Genomic DNA, 13,470 nt, shown 5'->3' with positions numbered 1-13,470 from the left:
CCAACACATGGATGTAATTACTCCCTAGGTACATGTAGGTAGGTAAATTATGTAGGTAGGTAGGTACTAACTAAGCCGAGATTTATCGATAATACACGTGGGTACCTAGTACCTACCTAGGTCGACCCTTGTTCGTCGGGAACTAGTTTAATTGGTCCCTCAACAACGTTAGCTCTTTGCTCTCAGCAGATCTCCCTACCTATGGTCTTACGTAGAAATAGGGAACCGCGACTGACTTTCTAATTATTGTAATTATTAATTATTCGACTCCCTTTTATCTTACGACGTTTCAACCTTTAACCTTACATACTACATGCATACTACTGAGACTCAAAACTAACGACTTACCTCATTTTTTTTTTTGGCTTGTCTCCCCTATAAGAATGGCAATGCTATGCAAGTGAGAGAATACCGTCAGATTGCAGGGAAGTCTGGATCTTCCGTCGAATCGGTAGACCTAGACTGAACTCGAGGTGCAATATAAGCATCGCGTCCTCTAATATTGGAAATCATTGACTTTATAAGGAATATGTCTACTCTGGACCACGACGATTCTGTCTCATCTACGACATGGAACCCTCGAACTTCTTCTCTACTACACACACGCCTCAACCCACCATCCTCTGCATCTCCTACTACGAACGATCCCCTACCACCTCCTGATGCCACTTCTTCCCATTCTCCCTCTCCCGCCAGGTCGGACTCCGAGCAACCGACTGATTATCTCAATGGAGGACGGCCGCACGATAACGCCTCCCCCATTGGCGCCACCTCATCCTCATTTCTGGGCCAACCGACGGTTTTGCGATCTCCATCACCCCTGAGGAATTCCGAGGTCCAAGTATCGGAAAGAGATGCTGCCGCACATGAAGAGCCGACCTCTCCTGGACGACGTAGTGTACAATTTGCTCGCGCCGACGTTGTAGTTGACCCTCCACGCCAACATGTTAGACATGGATCATGGGACGAAGGGGACCCGAGAAACAGATCTCGCAGCGAGAGGTGGATTTCAAAACTAAGATCAACGTTGGGTAACTCGGGGACCATACAGCCACCCCGGTCTCCAGGAGTCCCTGAACAGACATCCTATTCGGTTAACGCGTCTCCCGTCGCAGGCAGATCCTACCGTGTTCCCGATACTTTAGATGAGGAGGAGGGAAGTGATGCCGATGTGGAGGCGAGCGCTGACGAAGGTCATGATAGAGACGCACCTAAGAGTAAAAGGAGGAGAATGCGACGTCGCCTTAAGCAGTTAGAAATGTTCACCGCCCCGAGCTCTCCCAGGCCCCCCGATGACCTCGATTCTCCGAGACCAAGCCGCCTCAATACCATGGTCAGACGCTCGACGATGCCCGAACCCGCTGAGCATCGTGGTGGTATGTCTGAGGGAGAGGGTCGCGACCACTTAACGGGTCGAAGGCCTACGTGGACGCGTGGCAGTTCGTGGATTGGTTCGCCACGGGCCGGAAATCCCTCGACTGAAGATGCCGAGAACGTGCAACCCCGTACCCCTGGCCACCGGCGCCGCATCTCTGAGATGTTTGGCGCAGGTGGGACGTCTGATGGCGGTGACTGGTTAGCAACACCGAGACGTCCGTTCTTGGGTGCCGATCGGGCTGCAACGTTTGGTGTGCAAAGGTGGAAACAGGTAAAGCACACGCTGAAAATGTTAGGGAAGAGGAAGACAGACCAATTTGATTTTTACAAGTCCGCCGAACTCATGGCCGAATTGCGAGCCGTGACGCCGGCCGTTGTCATACTTGCTAGTATGCTGCAGAGAGATGAACATGGGAACAAACGCATACCAGTCCTCCTAGAACAACTAAATCTACGAGTTGTAGACAGCCGTCCTGAAGATAGCACCAGTGAAAGACACACCATATTTACGATCGCTCTGGAGTACGGGAGTGGATTGAGCCGAATGAGATGGACTGTCACTCGTAGCGTTAGGGAGATCTGGAACATCCATTGGAAGTACAGGCTTTCTCTGAAGAATGATATCTCACTTCAAACTACCACGAATCAACGGAATCGTCCAAAGCAGCCTCGATTTCCACGAAAAGCATTTCCTTATCTGAGAACTTACCAAAACCTAGAGGAGTCCGATGATGAAGAGAAGCCACCAGGAACCAGGGCTGACGAGACAGTTGCTGAGGGTACTGCGGGAGAAGGGACTGCCGCCGAAGGCACGGCTAGTGATAATGATAGACGGCCGAACGCTCACAGGAAGAGGTCACGTATCAACACATTTTTGCCACGACGGCAATCTTCGGGGCTTGGGGAAAACGGCGAAACGTCACTGGCTAGTATCCAGAATTCCGCTGCCTTGAAGAAGAAATACATCGAGCGGCAGAGGAAAACTCTAGAAAAATACCTGCAGGAGATGGTGCACTGGCTCATGTTCCGTGCTGACAGTAATCGTCTTTGCAAATTCTTAGAGCTCTCTGCTCTCGGCGTGCGGTTGGCTGCGGAGGGTAGCTTTCATGGGAAGGAATGCTACCTGCACATACAATCAACCAAAGGTATTGACTTCAGGCGAGTGCTTAGTCCGCAAAAAGTCATAGCACGTCACAGTCGTAAATGGTTTCTTGTGAGGCAGAATTATGTCGCAGTCGTCGAGTCGCCGGCAACTATGAATATATACGATGTCTACCTCGTGGACCCTCTGTTCCGTGTCGTATCCAAGAAAAATACCCTCAAGAGATTTGGCGCGAAATTGAAAGTTGAGGTGGAAAGAGGAGGAGGTGATAACGATGATAATCATCTCACCGATGACGAGTCTCGCGGGAAACATCACACCCTGAAGCTATATTCCGCAGATCGGAAGATCAAGTTGTTCTCCCGCAATCAGACAGTACTACGTCAGTTCGAAGAGTCTGTCGTCGACATGTTGAAGCAGACTCAGTGGCATGAGCGTCACCGATTTGATAGCTTCGCCCCCGTACGAAAAGCGGCATTTGCTCAGTGGTTGGTCGACGGACGAGATTACATGTGGAATGTCTCTCGTGCCATAAGTATGGCACAAGATGTCATCTACATCCACGATTGGTGGTTGAGCCCTGAGCTATACATGCGGCGACCAGCCTGCATTAGCCAGAAGTGGCGTCTGGACCGTCTACTTCAGAGGAAAGCCAGAGAAGGCGTGAAGGTATTTATCATCATATATCGAAACGTGGAACAGGCCATACCGATAGACTCGGAGTACACGAAGTTCTCGCTTCTTAACCTCCACGATAATATTCTTGTCTTGAGATCACCAAATCAATTGAAGAAAAACCAGTTTTTCTACGCACACCACGAGAAGGTTTGTATTGTCGACCATGACGTGGCTTTCCTCGGTGGCATCGATCTTTGTTTTGGCCGGTGGGATAACCCGCAACACCCAATCACGGACGATCGACCAACGGGTATGGAACCGGACGGGGACCGCCCCCGTGATGCAGAGCACTGCCAACTTTTCCCCGGCAAGGATTACTCGAACCCGCGCGTCCTTGACTTCTTCAAGCTCAATGAGCCTTACGAGGAGATGTATGACAGGAGCAAGGTCCCGAGGATGCCCTGGCATGATATTGCTATGCAAGTTGTTGGCCAGCCGGCCCGTGATCTCACTCGTCATTTTGTACAGCGATGGAATTACTTACGACGTGAGCGGAAGCCCACTCGGCCGACGCCGTTCTTGCTTCCTCCCCCAGACGCCAATCCAGTTGATCTCGAGGCTCTCGGACTTTCCGGAACGTGCGAGGTCCAGATCCTGCGTTCGGCGGGCGATTGGTCCCTGGGATACCCGAAAGACTTGAGGGAACATAGTATACAGTCAGCATACGTGAAGCTTATCGAAGAATCCGAGCACTTCGTTTACATGGAAAACCAATTCTTCATTACGAGCACCGAGACAATGAACACAAGAGTGGTAAATCGCATCGGCGATGCCCTTGTCGAGCGCATCATCAGAGCTCACGAGAAGGACGAAGAATGGCGGTGTTGTATTCTGATTCCCCTTATGCCCGGTTTCCAAAACACAGTAGATCAGGCAGAAGGGAGCAGCGTACGTTTAATTATGCAATTCCAGTACCGAAGCATCTGCAGGGGGCCGAACTCGATCTTTGGCCGTTTACAAGCAGTGGGCATAGAGCCGGAAGACTATATCTCGTTCTTCAGCCTGAGACAGTGGGGCCAAATCGGCGCTCATAGTCAACTGGTAACGGAGCAACTATATATCCATGCTAAAACTATCATCGTGGATGATCGCGTGGTCCTGATAGGATCGGCCAATATCAACGAGAGGTCAATGTTGGGAAACCGGGACTCGGAGGTTGCCGCTATCGTTCGAGATACTGATATGATGTGGTCGACGATGGCTGGCGAAACTTACCGAGTCGGTCGGTTTGCCCACACCCTTCGTATGAGGCTGATGAGGGAACATCTTGGGCTTGATGTAGATGAGATAACAGAAGAGGAGAGACAAGCAGAGCTCAGTGCGGAAGCGAATTTCGAGGCTGAAATGAGTCAAATATATGGAGATGATGATGAAGGCCCGACCGTAGCTAATGCGGGACCGAGTACATTCCACCGGGCGACAAGTTTTAACCATGATGTCGCCACGGAAGAACGTGGTCGCTCATCTTCCGCCTCATCCTCGCCGTCCTCCTCATCCAGTTCGAGAGGCAAGTCGCCAGAACGTGACCCCCGGATACACGGAAATGAGAAACATGATAGGGACGTTGAGGGCTATGGCCCGGATCATTGGAAAGCAGCGCAAGCCAAAGGGATTGATTTGGGGAATGATTCTGCTGTTATTAATGGACACGAGGTCCTTGTTCACAGAGCTGGCCATTCTAATATACCGGACACAAAACCCGGTGAACCGCATCCAGAAAGCTCTTCCAAAGGTTCATCTCAACGTGATCTTGGCAAGGGCAATGAAGAACTTCCCCCGGTCCGGCTGGACCCTCCAGCCAGGCCACAGTTACCACAGCATGGACAACTTTCACCATTACCGGTGCTGGATGATACTGATATAGGGGGTCCCCCAATGCGCCTAGACGAGTTCGGGAAGCCTACGAATGAGCCACTGAACCTCCTGGTTGCAGATATTGTGCCCGCTCGAGTCGACAAGGACTGTATGCGCGACCCAGTTAACCCTGCGTTTTGGGATGATATCTGGACGAGGGTTGCATCGAATAACACCAAGTTGTATCGCCGAGTTTTTAGATGTATGCCTGACAGTGATGTAACTACATGGAAGGAATATAACGAATTTGAGGACTATGCGCGTCGATTCAAAGAAGGTATGGCGGGTTTTAGGAACGACGAATCTGAAATCAGTCCCCAAATGAGTCACCTTGGTGGAGCGGCAGCAGGCATTGCAGCATCCGCTGCGGCACAAGGAACTCCTGGAACTTCCGAGAAGCTTCAGATTGACCAGCACAACGAGAACAATCCAAAGGTTATCATATCCAACGGAAACACAGGTGCCCTGAACGAAAAGATGTCCATGTCTGAAGGCGGCCATGTTCCGGAGAGCGCGAGATCTGATCTCGGCGTCGAGGCGGAAAAGGTTCCTACGAAGAATTCTATCGAACCACCTTCGCCAGTACAACCCGCCGGAGATATTCCGTTCCCATCATACGATGGCCAAGTTGACACCGCGCACTTGGATCCTCAAAGCGAGAAACGAGACCGGAGGGCGACATTCTCGTCATGTGAGAAACCAGCACCGGAATCCGGAACCACGACAAATCCCTATAATCACAACTCGACGAGACGTCGCCGACGAGCCACTACTAAGGGTAGTCGACGAGGGCCCGTCTTCCCGTATGAGCTTCTCAGCCGCGATGAGGCAGATGAGCTTTGTGGTATGATCCAAGGAACACTTGTTCAATTCCCCTATGACTGGCTTGAAGCCGAGGAGAAGGATAACCACTGGCTATACCAAGCCGATTTGCTGGCACCTAAGGAAATCTAGTACGTTCTAATTTGCGCTTCCCCTAATAAGTTTGGAGAACGCCGTCCAAGTAACTAACCCAGACTCATAGTGACTAAAATGCCCCTTCCATTCAATGCGTGTTAGTATCGATTGTTACAGATTCCCTTGTATCAAGGACAGATTATAGACCGAGGATGGGTAGGGGTGATTATCTTTCAATTACTATTCTATGTGTCCTACATTCTATAGAGGTATAGAGTTGTCTCTTTTAATCACTAGGTACTACTAGGTACCTAGGTATATGTTGGAATATTTTTTATTCGTCACGGATGGGAAAAGACTGCGCTCTGGCTCATGATTGAGATACCTAACTTCCGTACCCGAGCACTATATATATATATATATATATATATTTACGTAGCCACAGCTCGTTTTGCTCCGGTATATATCGGATGATTTTTGGCGAGCTAAATAAACAATAGCATTGAGTGACACCTTGTTCTTTTATTTAGTCTAGTAGACGTACAATATGATATTTTACTTCCACATTCTCTTCTATCTAGGTATGCTTGTTAGCGTTGAGGTCGCCTCGCTATTCGATTACCCCTATCATTTAGGTATATATCCCACATCTTGTATAGTACATACTACAAAGTATAGGACTAGGAGTACATGAGATATCTAACAATATTTGTAGCAGGTAATTCTAATATAGAATAACACGAACAAAGGGAAAATAAACAAATATCAAGAGCTAGCAAGCAGTCTAGCTGTCTTGGAGGGTATCATATCCGCGCTCTCTGCCCTAGGTTCTATCCTGGGCTTCTTTGCTTGCGATTTCCTACTTTGTGGTATATTGACTAACCCATATCGCCGTGCCTTGTCAGGGTTGTCCTAGAGAACAGCAAATTACCGCCCAACGCCTCTCCTGCTACGCACGAACACGTGGTTTTCGTCTAGGTCGATAGCTGGGGCTCCGCAACTCCACACCCTGGAGCACGCAGGTGTCCATATACTATACAATATTTGATTAAACAAGAAAAAAAAGAGAAAATAACGATGTCGATCATAGCAAATGTGTGCTTCGACCATCTCGATACCTAGGTTAGGGCCGAAGGGAAACCGGAGGACTGTATGCTAAGTGCGCCTTCGTCGAGACCTTCTCTCAACGCGTCACGATCTACATTATCAGGTTGGATCTTGGCTGGCGGTGTCCTTCGTTGCGCTGCAGCTACGTATTCCGAAAAACCAGGTATTGCACCAGGTTGATTGATACCCGGAGGGCGACCTAGTGACTGTTGGCTATTCCTCTCTTTGATAATCCTGCTTGATGCGGTGCTTGCACTAGAATTCCCCCCTCCCCCTCCCCAGGGCCTCCAACCTACCCATCTGCCAATTTTCGACGGCCCGAGGCCTCTCATGGATGAATCTGAAGTGGAATTCATACTTTCCACTGGCGAGGTGCCATAACTCTCCCGTAACACCACACTGCTTCGTTTCGCGTTGTCGCGCGACAGCATAGGTCGTGCTATGACAATGCTGCTACCCGTTACAGAAGAGGCAGAACCTATCTGGCCAATCGTAAGCTGGCTAGGCCGAGATTTCAACGTGTGAATGTCAAGCCCCCCCGTCAACGATATCACCGATTCATGCGACAATGGTCTGCGCAGTCGAACCAGCGGCATCTGACGACTATCTGCGTCATCATTAAGCGAAAGCTCTTCAGTCACTGTGTCGCCGTCTCTCAACGATGCCGCCTCATCTGCAATAGATTCATCTGTCGCTGAAGTTAGATCTGGAGGGTTGTCCTCGTCATCGGATTCTTCGATAATCGCGTGACTGTGCGTGACAGCAGGCTGTATGAAGACTGGGTTTGCAGGCAGTTGAAAACTTCGAGATGATATATTCGAAAACTGTTTCTGATGACTAGCGTGCCACGTAGGAGATGTTGGGTCGATACTAGTAGTAGGCGAGCAAGGGAATGACTCGATGGGATGGTCAAATAGAGAATTCCGACGATTTGACCAAGGCGAACTAGGGACAGAGGAGGGTGTAAAATCAGACGCAGACCAGTAATTGGATAACAAAGAATCCCTATGCGCATGCGATCCAAATTGATGCCGTATCAGCCCGCTGGGTGGTGTACTGGGCACAAAACTTCCAGGCGGCGTGAATATCCCAGGTGTGAGCGATTGCCGTTTCTTCCGCGGCTTCTTCGCTTCTTGCTTCGATTTCGGCAGATGATAATGATGATGGATATGAAGCTCTTTGGGAGTTTTGGGCGTTTTCTTCTCTCCGGGGGAATTTTTATCAGACTTGAGCTCCGCGCTCAGCGTTGAGGTGGCGTTATTCTGGTCATCTCCCAACGGCTGATGGTACATGAGCTGGTTCTGTAGGGCCTGAATCTCATCGTTGGAATTCATCAACATCTCCCGTAGCTCGGCTATACCATATTGTAGATTAGCATTGTCTTGGAGAAGGTCGCGGACGAAATGCGACACCGCATTGCTCCCGATGCCGGGGCCACGATCCATTGATTTGGCTGCGGCGGCCCCCTTTAGTCGACCGGCGGCAGTATTTAACTCCTTTTCCATTTCACGCTGCCTCTCTATACGTCCCATTACCTCGACATGGTATTCTCTTTCTTCCTTCGCCTCCTTCTCCATTCGTTCCAATTGCTCCTGCAAATCATTAATGCCTCGTTCAGCTCGCTTCCATCTTGATACGGCAGATCGGGCCTCCTCCCGAGACATGCTCAGGCAACTTTGCAGCTCGGCTTGCTCCTGCTCCAGAGCTGCAAGCTGACGTTCTAGAGCGGCAGCACGCGCTGTTTCTCCTTCTAGGCGGCGGACTGCCTGCTGCGAAGAGAGTAAGGTGGCTTCAAGTGACGTAATGCGACCTTCGGAATCGACGACGGTAGTGTTCAGCGTCTCAAGTTGATCCAGTAGGTTTCTATTCTCCTCGATCGTTCTCGCGTTCCTAATCTCGAGCTCCTTGTTATCGACTTCCAACTGTTCAATCCGGGCGGTAAGCTCGGTGCGATCCCGCTCTGCATCGGCCATGTAAGCTTCGTGGCGGGCGAGCAGGGCCTGCAAAGCGAATGTTAGAGACTTAGAGGCGCCCATAACGACGGTGATGATGTAAAGTGTTGTTATTAGGAAAATAATGCGGAATGTGGAATGTGGAATGACGGAAACAATATATCGCAACGAAGAAGGAAAGACACATTCCCAAAGTAGTAGTATATCTAAGCCATTCACTTCAGGACTCATAGTGGGGAAGAGCAAAGAAGCATAGGAAGCTGGTGAGCCTTAGCTAGACACGATTCCTCACTCAAGAAAGCCGTTGGCTTAAGCCTAGCCAACTGAGCGATGGCCATAGCTTCGTGACCACGTTACATAACTAACTAACAAGATAACGACATAACGACATAACGAAATAACGAAATATCGGGAGAACGTACCTGGCCCATTCGAGCAGCCGTGTGAACGTCTTTCTCGACGCTAGCGAGGACAGAGCAATTGTGTCTCAGGAAGACACACTCCACTGAACCACAACAACACTTCATAGGCCCCGGCTCGTGACATGTCGCAGAAAGATCGTCGTCATCACGGCTGCCGGAAACAACCGCAGCGGGGTGAAGAGGGTCGGCCATGACGGTGGCTAACGGTCGCTTGGTTGCGCGTGCACGATTGGGAGATCAGCATGCTGGAGTGGGATATGGATACGGATGTGTGCCGAGAGGAGCTATGTAAGTATCAGGAGTAGTTCTTAATACTTCTAACTTCCCAGTACTCCCTCTTCGTTATCGTTATCGTATTCTGTTGTATCCTGCCAAGGGAGAAGAGAAGGGAGGACACGATGGCAGAGTTGGTCGAAGTGCTGAGTGGATCGATTTTGATTTTGATTTTGATTTTTTAGCGAAATGCGCCGTTCGGCGCGTCCGTCTGGAAAGCAATTTGTTTATTTAAAATGAAATAAAATAAGGATTGAGGCTGTCTTAATAGCCGTGTCTGTCCAGTTTGTATGATCCCGCAAAAAGGGATGGAATAGAAAAGGAAGGAAAGTGAAAGGATTTGTCGAAAGATTGGACAAAAAAACCAGAAGTTGAATCCAGTGGGCTAGTAAAGTCGATTCTCGCGTCGTCGATTGATGCAAAGTCGAAAGTCGAAAGTCGAAAGTAGAAGTGGGGGAGATGATTAGATCGAGTGGGGTCCTTGTCTTGTCTATACATGTAATGTATGCATTGTACTTTCCAGTCGTGATGATGGGTATTCCGTGGTAATGGGAAGGAGGCAGTGTACTTAGTCGTACCCAATAAAATAGATCTCTAAGTACAGGTATACACCTAGTAAGTACTTAGAGTGCTCACTAGCACCCCGGCGTTCTAACACCTATGATCCTAGGTACTATGCGTAGGTAGCACAGCTTCGTCATATGATAATAAATATTATATATGTGATAGTATAATACCTTCGTCATTCCTTTTCACCTATCATGATGTCCAAGACACCTGATTATGAAAGTGTGTATGGCAAAGAGGAGATGAATAGGTAAAGGGATATATACCTCTTTGGCAAAGCATACCCCAATACCGCCCATCTGTTTAAGAAGGGGTTGGGGACTCATCCATCACATGGACAAATCACCGGTGTTACCGTGTTTGATTGTGCAGTTCGTCTTGGCAGTTGGCTATTTACTGATGGGCAGGCTGGCGGGGTGCATTTCGCAAGACCTACAGTACATACTTTGTACTGCTTACCTAGCCAGGATGTCGAGCAGTCATGTGCGATGACGCACTCACAAGCCAATCAATTTATCGTACGCACTATGACCGGCATCAAGAACCACGGCACAAAAGGGTCCGTCGATTCGTCTCTGAGAGGGAAAAGGAGAAACGGTCGTAATTTTCATTTGCGCTAACTTGCTTACATAAATCTGGCAGTCTTGTCCCTGGCAGCCTGAATACCTACTGCTAGACCATCCCGTACTTGACGCTAACTAAGGCACAGTGGGCATACGAATCGCATCCCGTGTATAAACTTCATTATTAATGGGTCCTCCCGCCTAAGCCGTCAGTGGAACACCGAGGATATCCAGCCCACCTTTGAGCTCTGTTTTTGATGGCATACCGCCCAACTTCATGAGCTCCGCCGACTGAGCCATGGCCGGATCTACGCCCATACTAGCCACCGCTACCACAGTCTCACCCTTGCAATAGTATGCCACAAACTTCCCGTCGCCTGGATTGCCTTGCAAGACAAGTTCATCCCAACCATTTACCGAGTTGCCACAGTATCGGAGTTGACCTGTCAAGGCAGACCAAAATATCGGAGTGAAAAACTCTGGCTTCAGAGACGGGTTTATGATGTGATGCGCTACGACGCGCCCCTGATTCTGCGCCACATTCCAGTGTTCAATGCGTGTGTAATTGCCTTGGCCACCTGGGCCATGGTAGGGATATGAGGCAATGTCCCCGATCGCGTATACGTCCTTGAGTCCAGCCACGAGAAAATTCTCGTCCGTCTTCAGGGATCCATCTTCCTCCAGTCGGATCACCTTATTATCTTTAAGATATCCCGTCGAGGGGGCCACACCGACTCCCAGCACAACTAGATCAGCCTCAAGTTTTGTACCATCTTTTAGATGCACTGAGCCAACTTTGGATGTGTTTGAGCTAGACGGTTCAGCTTTGTCTACACCGGCTGACATGTGGAACTTAACGCCTTTGCCTTCTAACCCCTTTTGCAGTCCAGCACCTACTTCCTTCCCTAATACCCTCTCCAGCGGAGCGCTCTCTTGACCGACTACGGTAACGTCGTTGCCGCCAGCCGTCGCATTGGCTACCTCCATACCGATGAAACTACTGCCGACAATAACTATCTTTTTGCCCTTATCACCAATGGCAGCGACGATCTTCTTCGTGTCATGAATCGTTCTCAATGGGAATATATTGTCGAGGACCTTAAACCCTTGCACTGGCAGATTTCGAGGCGAGCCACCGGTGGCTAGGATGAGCTTAGAGTAGGTATACTTCTCCCTGCCCTTGGTAACGACAGCCTTGCTTACAAGGTCAATGTCAACGACTTCGTCGTGTACCACTTCAACCGAACCGGATTCAAACCACGCGTCATCTCTCCACTGGATCTTGGTGTGGTCAGTTACTAAGGCCTTCGATAGTTTAGTGCGATCAATGGGCAAATAGCCCTCGTTGGAAATCAGGGTTATTGGTCCCGCGAACCCCTTCTCCCTCAAACCTTCAATGGCGCCGATTGCTCCGCTACCGCCACCAACCACAACAACTTTGTTATCTCGAGCCGCGTCACTAATAGCACACTTGAAGTTAGGTTTTCGTCTCGCTGCTTTGATTTCTGCTTCTTCGCCTTCAATATATATGCCACCATCCTTCTCAATGGCCTTGAACACCGGCAGGGCATCTAATGCAGGCGCGTTCTCGATATCACCGGTCTGGCCGTTAAAGCAGGCTAGATAAATCGGAGACGGTTGTCAGTTATATAAATCACGAGAGAAAATGTAGTCTGGGTGGTAGTGTACTAACCTCCATGCCAAGGACAGGTCAATCTTCCACTTTTAGTCAAGACTCCCTTCGCGAGAGGGGCGCCGTAGTGTGTACACTTTGGCCCTAAGGCCTGGATTATGCCGCTGGCGTTGAGGAGGAGCACCTTGCCACCCTCGATGCCTTCGACTTCAACCTCTTGCTTATCGCCGGGTTGCAGTGACAGCGAGGAGACACCTTTAAGCTTGAATTGAGGCATAGCTCTAATTGCAGATGACGATATAAATCTAGCCGGGCTATGAGACTCGAACAGGACACGATCTATGGAAGGTCGGAGCAAGATTCTTGCGAAATTCATGAAATAAGGTGGGTGAAAAGAAGGTGATGCTAGCGACGTCTCCAAGATTAAAGGGAACGGGTGAAGAGAGGAAATGGGCAGAAACTACACCGTATTACCAATTATCGGTTGATATGACGAGAGGGGCGTACATACACAACGAACGAGCCGACCAACCAAAACACGCAATAGAAGTAAGGTAGGTGGTAGCTGCGTGTGGAAGTGAGTGAGTGAGTAAGTACCTACGGTATGTAAGTGAGAGGTAAGTGAGGGGTTGGCTGTCGATGATGATTCGACATCAATGCTTTGAACCGTTCGAACCTTCTACGAAATGATCTAGTACCTGCCCGCTCTATCTTCTTTCTACTTTGATGTCCCGAGCGGGCACCTGCAGGTGCTTAGGTACAAACGGTACTCAGTACATGCCACTGTCGTAATCCATCCTTCCACGAGTGCTGGGGTCACCCAGGTAAATTGTAATCCAAAGCTCCTCAGTGGTTGAAGCTGTGCCTGTTCGCAATTGCATGACATCACGAATCCGATTCGTCTTTGTCCCCAATCTATAAAGTAGCTTCAACCAACCACCTACCTTACATTAAGTCAAAGAAGGGGGTATTCGTATGGGGGGGGTATTCGGCAGCCCCACTTTTGTGGTGAGACCTCAACCAATGAGAAGTGGATGCAGCCAAA

The 13,470-nt window shown here is 49.5% G+C and overlaps 3 protein-coding genes across 3 annotated transcripts; 1 reads left to right on the top strand and 2 right to left on the bottom strand.

Moving 5' to 3' along the window:
• Positions 1-184: 184 nt before the first annotated feature.
• GGS22DRAFT_174342 (phospholipase D) lies at positions 185-6,058 on the top strand. The gene has a single exon (XM_047963071.1). It carries the CDS (start codon positions 530-532, stop codon positions 5,963-5,965), a length of 5,436 nt encoding a protein of 1,811 aa, XP_047814445.1. The 5' UTR covers positions 185-529; the 3' UTR covers positions 5,966-6,058.
• Positions 6,059-6,448: 390 nt separating this feature from the next.
• Positions 6,449-10,078, bottom strand: GGS22DRAFT_174339 (uncharacterized protein). The gene is made up of 2 exons (XM_047963070.1): positions 9,390-10,078; positions 6,449-9,015 (listed from the first exon to the last, which is right to left on the bottom strand). The coding sequence occupies exons 1-2, from the start codon at positions 9,579-9,581 to the stop codon at positions 7,027-7,029; spliced, it is 2,181 nt and encodes a 726-aa protein (XP_047814444.1). The 5' UTR covers positions 9,582-10,078; the 3' UTR covers positions 6,449-7,026.
• Positions 10,079-10,993: 915 nt separating this feature from the next.
• Positions 10,994-12,702, bottom strand: GGS22DRAFT_192981 (uncharacterized protein; the record flags this gene model as incomplete). Its single annotated transcript, XM_047965336.1, has 2 exons — positions 10,994-12,411; positions 12,486-12,702. The coding sequence occupies 2 exons, from the start codon at positions 12,700-12,702 to the stop codon at positions 10,994-10,996; spliced, it is 1,635 nt and encodes a 544-aa protein (XP_047814443.1).
• Between the last annotated feature and the right edge of the window lie 768 nt (positions 12,703-13,470).

Source organism: Annulohypoxylon maeteangense (genome assembly GCF_022496945.1).
Source record: "Annulohypoxylon maeteangense strain CBS 123835 unplaced genomic scaffold GGS22scaffold_24, whole genome shotgun sequence".
NCBI lineage: Eukaryota > Fungi > Ascomycota > Sordariomycetes > Xylariales > Hypoxylaceae > Annulohypoxylon > Annulohypoxylon maeteangense.
Note: the sequence above shows the minus strand (reverse complement) of the source record. Positions and strands in the feature narration are given on the sequence as shown.